The sequence below is a fragment of the Lactuca sativa genome, chromosome 7 (genome assembly GCF_002870075.4).
Source record: "Lactuca sativa cultivar Salinas chromosome 7, Lsat_Salinas_v11, whole genome shotgun sequence".
NCBI classification, from domain to species: Eukaryota; Viridiplantae; Streptophyta; class Magnoliopsida; order Asterales; family Asteraceae; genus Lactuca; species Lactuca sativa.
The window spans coordinates 1046705-1057119 of record NC_056629.2 but is presented as its reverse complement, the minus strand read 5'-3'; the positions used below and the strand labels follow the sequence as shown (position 1 = coordinate 1057119).

Genomic DNA, 10415 nt, shown 5'->3' with positions numbered 1-10415 from the left:
CGCTTCTCACTCTGATCCTATGGGTCGCCTTATCTCTCGCACAGAGCCATTCTCTCCATCCTCTCTCTCTCTCTCTCTCTCTCTCTCTCTCTAACCCTAGACACAACCACTGGCCATTCACGTTCCTTCTTGCTCCATATTTTTTTACCTTCGTCGGATCTATCTTCTTCTCCCCCGACGCTATCTTCTTCTTGCTCCATAAAATAAAATCGGCGACCAAAGAATCAGGCTCGCTTCTTATTTTGCTTTTCCGTCTCCCAAAAAAACCCTAGTTTCTATCACCGCTTCTTGTCCCTCACAAAATCTTCCATAGAACCGGCGATTGGGGGTCTGCGACTCTTCACGTTGACAACGCCCTACTGCAACTCACGATGGGGACCAAAGGTGAAGCAATTACATAACATGGTTGACTGCTCTGGCATATTTACTTTCGTATTCATCTTCTTCCTCTCTAGCTTCCCCTAAATATAAAATTAATCCCACTGTTGAATTAGTGAATTAGGGGTTAGGGTTTTGAGTGATTTGGGGAGAAGACGGTTGGCTCTAATGACCAAAAACTTCCCAGAATTGGGATTGAGAAAAGAAGATCGTGTGGAAGGAAGTTGGATTGACTACGTACTTTACTGGGCCTACTTCAACAACACAACCGAAGACACAGTTTTACTAACAAAAATACTTGAACATGCAGATTGGGAGACTTTTGGGTCCTAGATACTGGTAATTTATTAACTATAAACTTTTTTTTACTCAACAACTATTAATTCCAACTTACTTTTCACCAAAGATCAAGATGCATACTTCATTCACATCGAATTACATGTCCAGATATATGGCAATGGTCTGAACTTACCAGCTTTGGTTATTTACCTTCACCAAGAGATTTTGCTGTTGCTTCAGCCATTGGGAACCATAAAATAGTAATGTCAGAATTGCTACTCACAATTATTCCCTATTTGTTACCCACATGTACATACATACCTTAATAATAATGGTCCCTTACATGCTTATTATAGGTATGGTGGATGGGATGGTAAAAAGTGGTTATCAGATGTATTTGTCTTGGATACAAGTAATGTTTCTGTCTTAAAAATCTTATCCTTTTACTTTTATTTATGCGTTTACTATTATGATGATGAATATTATCTTTATGTTTTATGATTTTTAAATAGTGTCATTGGAGTGGAGAGAGTTAGCAATTACAGGAACATTGCCACCACCAAGGTGTGGTCATACAACCACTATGGTTGAGAAACGGTTGCTTGTATATGGTGGCAGAGGTGACCTCAAATTCAATGCCTGTTTTTTTTTTTCTATTCTTTTTCATAATATTTAATTATTTAATAATGATTCTAATCATTCTATTGATCTTTTGGCAGGAGGTGGAGGACCAATCATGGGTGATTTATGGGGTTTAAAGGGTCTCACTGAAGAAGGTATGGGTAATGATGTCCGGATAAAATGCTATATACATAAAGTCTGTTACTTTTATAGACCGAATAAACCTTCTGAACGTGACTAAATGACCATTTTACCCTTACTTCCCGTAAAACTATATTGTCTTAATACTAACGAAGTATCTGTTTGAATTGTTTGTGTAAGGAAGATAACGAAGCGCCTGGATGGACACAGTTAAAGCTGCCCGGGCAAGCTCCAGCTGCCCGATGCGGGCATACTGTCACCTCTGGAGGCCACTATGTTAGTCTCCTTTTCTTCAAATTTCAACTTTTATTAACATTATTATTATTATTATTTAAAAAAAAAATATATCTTTTTCAGCTTCTCATGTTTGGAGGCCATGGAACCGGTGGTTGGTTGAGTCGCTATGATGTTTACTACAATGATTGTGTTGTTTTAGACAGGGGTGAGTCAGTGTCAGTCATTTTCACATAAGATTTAAAAAAAAAATAGTTTATGTTCTTTTGTTATATTTTTTTTATTGTGTGTTGTGTTATTGTGTTTTATTATTAGTGTCTGTGCAGTGGAAACGTGTAAATGTGTCTTATTACCTATATGGCTATATCTGCTTTGCACTAACATCACTTGTTTTTTATGATTTACAAACATATTTCTGAGTTTTGACCATTTTGTCCTTCTCAGACACAAAAATTTCTAGCTCTACTCCCCATTGTTAGAGACCACATAATTGATGGTTATAGCCCCGAGGCACGTGAAGTATTTCACAGAGAATTTGATTTCTTTGAAAAAGTCACCACTATATCAGGTGCTCTGTATCCACTCCCCAAAGAAGAAAGGAGAGCTGGCATCAAGAGGTATATCTCAGTTGTTTCATTTATATATTGATTAAATGTTATGTTTTCCTGTTTTTAGCATATAGTAGTTTACTGGTTATTAATTTTATAAACGATATGGGTACAGAGGGTTGGAAAAAATTCAGTTACCTGGAGATGATTGTTATCTACCAACAGCTCCTAGTAAGCTTGTGAGGGGCATTCAGGTCAATAGTGGAATCCCTTTACAGTCGGCAGCAAAAGTCCCAATTATGATCACTTTTGATGTGTTTGATCGAGATGGGGACCCAAAAGATATAAAACTCCAAGCTTGTATTTTTAAGGTAAGCAATTACTACTCATCACCTATAAACATTGGTTTAATTATTAAATGTTTATCTTTATGAAAGTAACAAAATGCATTAAGCAATATACAGAACTTCCACGAAGAACATCTGATGAATTAGAATCTGCATTGAGAGTTATTGATGAAGCTCTGCAGATTAGCAATTTCTCAGAGCAATTACTTCAAATGAAAGCAGATATCTTAATCATGGTTTGTGTTACAAAGTAGTTTATAATTTTCTCTACTTAATTCTTGATAACTTATATGATTCAATTCAACACTCTTGTCTATTTTTCAGTTACGAAGATATGAACAGGTTATTCAGATGTGTGAGCAGAATCCTAATTCTGCTGAGGTGGACACACACACAAGCCCTAATTCATGGAGGTCAACCCTGATTGTTAAATCCTATTTCAATCTAGGAAGACTAGAGGAAGCTCTTGAATTCATTAAAAAGCAAGAAACTTCTGGACAAATCACAGAAAGGTAACCTTATTCTGTTTCGAAATTTTCAATTTGACTAAAACTAAAAGTCAACAATATGAAAGTTGACTTCTTTATGGTATTTATTGATTTCCAGATTAGAAAGCATGAGTTTGGACTCGGTGATACCTTTAGCCAACACAAGTCGTGAGCTTTTATCTCGCAAGGTACATAAACAATAACTATTGAAGAGAAGCAGTTGGTGCGTATAACACCAACTGCTTCTCTTCAACTTCCGAGATATCTTTATGAAAATGTGTCAAGTTTAACAACAAAAACCATTGAAACTTAGCATCACAATACATATTATTTTAATCGCACACAGCTTGCATGCAATGCACATACAATTTGTGACAGTGAGCTGATACCATTTGGAACTGGACTATATCCCTTCATTTCCATTATAAATCACAGGTGACTTTAGGGGTAAAAATGGTATTTTCTTCTTTGAAACTTCACTCACATCAACTAACAAATGACTTTGATTTTACAGCTGCTCTCCAAATTCAGTTCTTGTATTTGAAGGCAGAATGGCAACTTTACGTGCTATGCAAACAATACCAAAAGGCAGTGAGGTATGTTTTTCTTACAATCCTTCTACATTCTTTTATTTTATTTGTATACTTGAATCAGCTGAATGTATTTAATCTGTGACTTATTTGTGATGAAATCTATGAATCTGTGGTGAAATGACTAAAAATCTGAAATCTGTGGAATATAGTCATATACATCATCATCTTAGCTTATGTTATGAAATATGTGTATGCTGTTGTAGCCTTCCATGGCAGGGGTTAAAAGCTGGCACCAAGAATTAAGCAGAAATATGATAAAATTAGTGAAAAAAAGATGCTTACTCCCATTGAGGTATTGATTATTATTTACAGCAAATATACTTTTAAGTACTTATTCTCTTTAAGTTTTATTTTATTTATTTACTTTTACCTTACAGGTGCTTTGCAAATCTTATCCTACTGAATTCATACAATAATTCCTGGTTTGTGTAGTTTCCTTCCATTTGATTCTTCATTTCCATCAAGTGTTTGTTTTTAGGGCTAGTAAAACAACTTCATAACTCATGATCAATTCGTATGTAGAAAGCGTTTGAGCTAGCTTCTTTCTTTTGGTTCTGGGTAATTTCTTCTACTTAATCCCCTAACATATTTTCATCTCAAAAGTTGGCATTATATATTTATACATCAACGATGCACTTTTGTTATTCTAGTGGAAATTCAATTATAATGATTTTTTCATCAAGAACCACATGCTTGCGTACATACACCTGTTTTTAGGGTTTGAATGAAGTTCCTTTCAATTTTGACATGAATTTCATACAAAATTAAACCTCTAAGTATTCTTATCTCTTGTTTCCATTATCCAGGTTTGTGGGCCAATTCCATTATACGTGTTCTTGTGCTACTATTGTGGATTCAGGAACATCCTTGCTTACTGGTCCAACTGTATGTATCTCACATGAAGTTTCTGTTAGAACTATTAATCTCAGGGATTTCAAGTTTTTCATATTTCTTGTATCTAATTATTTTCTCTACTATTGGAATGATTATTTGTATAACATTAACTTTTGTGCAATGCATTGTATTACTTGTATACGGTATTTTATTTTCCATTATGTGACATGAAATGCAAATTTAATATGAAAATAAGTAAATCCATAAATAAATTTTTTTTTTAAAAAAAATTTAAAATTACGATACGCAAAAATGTGTGTCATCTTCATTTATGACATGGTCTTTCTTGACAGGGACTTTTTTGATACGCATTGCGTGTCATTAACACGCGCGTCGTAAGGTTACGACACGCAAATGCGTGTCGTCTTCCTTTATGACAGGGCCTTTCTTGATACGCATTGCGTGACGTAAACGCGCGTCGTAAATGAGCGTCGTAAATGCGCGTCGTCTACAGACGACGCGCAAAAGCGCGTCGTCTCTCTTTATGACAGGGCCTTCCTTGACACGCATTTGCGCGTCGTCTGAGCCGTTTACGACGCGCAATGAGCGTCGTAAAAGGCCTTTTTTCTTGTAGTGCACGCTCCACCGAACTATGACAAACATTGAGTCACCATTTGCTACCTTTTCTTAGAACCATTTAGTGTCCCGGTAAACCACACACGCTCCATTAATGTCTTTGCAAGGGCACAAAGTGTAATTTCATAGAATTGCATCAATTCACTTTTGCCTAAGTAACTAAGATTGGGAAGTTGTAAAACATTTAGTTACTTTTGTACTTCATTATACTTATAATGGAAGGTTTTGTCCTATCCTACCCGTTCGGCTAACGACCCTCCACTAGTCAAGAGTGCGGTGGGTAAGAGTGGATACCCATTCAATCGCCATTTTATAGTCAATTTCCTTAAACACCCCTTATAGACCAGCTTCGTGAATGAGGTCTACTAACGGTAAGACTGACTTTTACGCATACATATATATAATGTTAGACTTTTAATGTTATATATAGTATAGGGTGTATTTTACACTTTTAAAATACTAGGTGGTCAAATTTAACGATTATACTTTTAATTCAATTAAATTGTAAACCAAAACTTTTATGGATTTATTAAACCTCTTTTAATTATACACTTTAATTAATTAATAAAACCATAAGGGTGTGATATGAACTTTTCAAAACACTACTAGGGTTTTAGAATTTAACATTCCTAGATTAAACTTTTAATCAAAATTTAAATTCCAAAACTTGATGAAAAGTTTTGAAACATTTCAAAAACTTAGGGTTTAGAATTTAAAAATACATCAAAATTAAACTTTTAATCAAAATTTAAATTCCAAATCTTGAGGGCAAGTTTTGAAACATTTCAAAACATAAGGGTTTCAACTATTTAAATTTCAAAGCTAAACTTTTGAGTTTAAATTTAAACTATAAAACCTAAAGGGGGAAAATTGAAATTTTTCATAACACAAGGATCAAATAACAAATAATATAAATTAAACAATTAATTTCATCATTATCTATATTTGACCTAATTTCAATTTCTTGCAAAATAAGTTACCCAATTAATACAAATAATCTAATCTTTATCATATAAGGAAGTTATTATCTAATCAATTGGTAATTATCTTGTGTTTTGGCAAGGATATTCTTTAAGAAACAATAAAATTCATATTTTATAGGTTTAAAACGAATATGCAAATTATCCTTAAGCAAAACAGCAACAAAATCCGAAATTTCCTCTGTCTGGCGCTCCAACTCGCAGAGTCACACTCTGGAACTCGCCGAGTAGGGCTGACTCGCCGAGTCCAAGAAGTGACTCGCCGAGTCAGGTCGAACAGTAAGCTAGAATATGATTTTCAGCAACATAATGCATCAATACAATAGAAACCAATCAAGGCTCTGATAGCACTGATGGGTTTTAGCCATAAGAACATCCTATGTACTCATACAAACCCTAATGCTTGGATCTAGGTTTCTCTATTGTACATGCAATTTATCCAAGACTATAAACCCTAGATCTAGCATATGATAATCAATATAACATATAATTAGGGTTTAGATCATACCTTGATTGTTATGTAGCAATAACAATCTCAAATCCTCCTTGTAATGACTTTAGAAAGCTTAGAGTCACAAATGTCACTCCCCTAATGGTTCACAAACACCAAGAGCAAGAGGATGAAGAAGAGAAGAGAAGGAGGCTGCCCAAAACATATGGAAACCCTAGAAGGAAGCTTGTCCACGTTTTTGAGGCATAAGGGCTCTTTAAATAGTGAGGCTATTAGGGTTATCTAACAAGGAAACCCTAATTTGGATGCTTAAGCCCTAAACAACCCATGGACTCCTTTCCTTAAAGGCCTTGGACGATTTCCAATGGGTTTCCCCATAGAATTCGTCCAACCTTATAATATAAGGCAATCCATTGCCCAATTGCAATTATCTTATAATTACAATTCTAGTCCCTTAAGTTTAATTAATCTCTTTTAGTCACAAACTTAATTCTTATTAATTCTTGACTAATATTAATTAAACAATATGATTTCTCCAATATATTAATAAATCATATTTAATCCTTTCTCTCCATAATTCATCCTATCAAGTTGCTTTGGTGAAGGCAACCCAAAAGGACCATGCACCATCGGGTCAAGTACATACCAAAACAGTTATGGACTTAGACACTAATCCAACATATATATATATATATATATATATATATATATATATATATATATATATATATATATATCCTCCCATCCGCTCCCCTCCCCTCCCCTCCTTTGAGCTTTGAGTTTTGAGTTTTCACAGTTACTAAATTTTCATATATTATTAAAAAACCTATTTACTTCTTCTTAGTTTAATATATAATGTTTTAAATTTCATTAATTATTTACCTACTTTCCTTTTTACTAGATATATTTTTTTTTGGAGAAATTTAATATTTTCCTATCTTTTTTCCTAAGTATCTATTTTACTCATTACATTATAGACAAATATCAAAATTAAAAACAATGATTAAAAACAAAAATCATTGTATCTATATGCCATAATCTTATATGTATATGTTATAATCTTATATGAATAGGACGATAAGTAAAAAGAAAATGTAAGAAGAAATTTAATTTTTCTTTGCTTAGCCTTAAACAATAAAATATATTCATTTTAACAAGAGACAATTACAAAATAAATAAATAAAGACCATGATTCATCTTACTAAATACACGTAATGATGATGATGATGATAATGTGGCGATTTTAATTAAATGTTTTATCTTCTTCACTTGAAGCCAAGGTCGACACTTACACATATGTTTCATCCATTTAGCATCATCCTAAAAATAATATAAGCGTTAAAATCTTAATCATGAAACCCTACATACATAAATATCATTTTAGCTTAATGATTATGTATTGTGTTATTTATATCCCACAAAGTGATATCGACTAATTAAAGATCATTAACACATGTAAAAGGTATACATTTTTTCAGAATTATGTAAGGTGTCATATCTTTTCATGTGACTATAGTATGGAATCATCTACAAAGATCTCGGTCAGATCAGGCATATGCCAAACGTGAATACCTCCGGAAGCTACAGGCAGAACACCTGGTAGAGAGACCCAATCTTGGGTGAAATAAATATCGTGACTTCTATCTTTTTCAATAAAATCATCACACAGTAAATCAACAAAGCCCAAAGTGATTTCTATTTCCCCTTCAAGTTTATGTTTATGTTAATGAGTTCGATTTACATATAAAGAAACGATATTATTAATTCTAATCACAACAATGCTCAAACTTCACGAACAACGATATGGATCAAAAACCTATTAACACCTTTAATAACATACAAAAACCAATTTCTAAGTAGTGGACAATATCTTTGTGACTCACATAGCACAATATTCCAAGTGATAGTAACTTGAATGTTAGAGTGTATTCTCTTGTTCACCCTCATGATACCTTAACAGTCAGTCTTTTGTGATTGATGTCATGGCGTCCAACTATTCACTAAGGTTATAGGGCCAATGAGGCTAGACGGAGTGGACTTGCCAAAGAAGGTTGCTACGGCTCATTAAGCAATTGGAACACCGCCCACTGGCACTCGCTAGGGGGCTCGCTATGAAAGGGTCGCTACCAGCTCAACGAGAGGAGAGAGAAGGCAAGCTTGGCAGTGATTGTTTGTTCACCTTTTGACAACAAAAACTATTGGTTATTGTTTTTTCTTTTCTTTTTTTATTTTTCAAAATAAAACTTATTTAAAATCAAACACTACTATAAGATCTGATAAAATTCACCACAAAAATATATGAAGTTGCATTTATTCGATATATCTATAGTACAAATAGTACAATATAAGGATATAGGATAATTACCAAAATTACAAGGAATCCTAACTAAAAAATAAATCATCAAGATATCTTTGATATTTTGTTGTTATCGTTAATACCCCCTCCCCCCTCAAGCAGATTAGCGGACACACACATAATTGGGATCGAAAATGCTCAAAGAGTGGCTTCAGTAAACTCTTGGTGAAAAAATCCGCCAATTGAAGATTGGTTGGAACAAACTTGGTGTAAAGTTTCCCAGATGTAACAAGCTCAGGAACAAAGTGATAGTCGAGATCAATATGTTTCACACTCTTTATGAGAGACTAGATTTTGACTAATAAAAACAATGCTTTTATTGTCACACAAAAGATTAGTCATTCTGGAGGCAGAACATGAAGTTCCTTGAGAAGATTAGTAACCCAAACAATTTCTGCAACTATATTTGTCATGGCATGATACTCAGATTCACAGCTAGATTGGGATAAAGTAGCTTGTTTCTTTGCACTCCAAGAAACAAAATTGCCTCCAAGAAATATTGAATAGCCATAAGTAGAATGCCTTGTTTCAATGCAACGTAACTAATAAACATCAGAATAACCAAGGATAGAAGGGACAATAGAGTAAAGAAAAGTGAGACCATATGAGATTGTGCCTTTAACATACTGGAGAATATGCTTGATAGCCTGAAAATGATCCAAAGTTATGTTGGATTAGGTGTCTAATCCAATAATTAAATTAGTAAAATCTTGAATTATTAGCGAAGTATTTTTGGGTTGCCTTCAAACCTAGTAATTGAAAATAACGACTTTTAAAGAGAGAGACTGATTTACTGATTTATTATATGATTAATAAATAGCAATAAATAAATTTTTTAATATGTTATAAAAACAATATATTAATTACAAATAGTAATATTTAATTGATAATTAATTAGATTAATTTTGGGATTAATTATATTAATTAAAAGTGTGAGGGTTAAAGTGCAATTGTTCAATAGTTGAACAAGAAAGAGTCCAAAACCTTCCTTAGGAGGAGGTGGACGAAATTAGGGTATTCCACGACATTTGGAATATTCCTTGTAGATAAATAGAAAGTTGGATAATTACCAAATTGAATAAATATTATATTATTCATTTAAGGTTATCTAGGGTTTCCAAGTTGTATTATAAAAGGATCCCTTGAGCTACAACTTTCGGCCACTCCTTCTACCCTAGAGATAGCCGAAAATTTGACATCTCATCTCCTCTCTCAAAAGCTTCATGTTACTAGTGTTAGGTTTGAACCATCAGAGGCAAGACATTTGTGTTGCTAGCTTCCAAGTTATTAAAGAAAGGATTCTTGATTGTTTACTATAACAATCAAAAGGTATCTTGTTCATTCTATAATTTTCAAAATCACCTAGGGTTAGAGTGTTCTTATCTAACAATACAATGTTACATCAGTAGTGTTATGACTTGGATCTGTAGGTTGCATGTACCCTTAAGTGTTAAAGATTTATTTGCATTAATACAAGTAAAACCCATCAGTGGTATTAGAGCGTATGGTTGTCTAACAATTGAATGTAC

The 10415-nt window shown here is 33.5% G+C and overlaps 1 protein-coding gene across 1 annotated transcript; it reads left to right on the top strand.

Moving 5' to 3' along the window:
• The first annotated feature begins 2616 nt into the window (after positions 1–2616).
• LOC128127096 (uncharacterized) lies at positions 2617–4061 on the top strand. The gene is made up of 7 exons (XM_052765446.1): positions 2617–2784; positions 2873–3060; positions 3155–3224; positions 3383–3471; positions 3551–3632; positions 3833–3921; positions 4007–4061. Exons 1-7 carry the CDS (start codon positions 2620–2622, stop codon positions 4059–4061), a joined length of 738 nt encoding a protein of 245 aa, XP_052621406.1. The 5' UTR covers positions 2617–2619.
• Positions 4062–10415: the final 6354 nt, after the last annotated feature.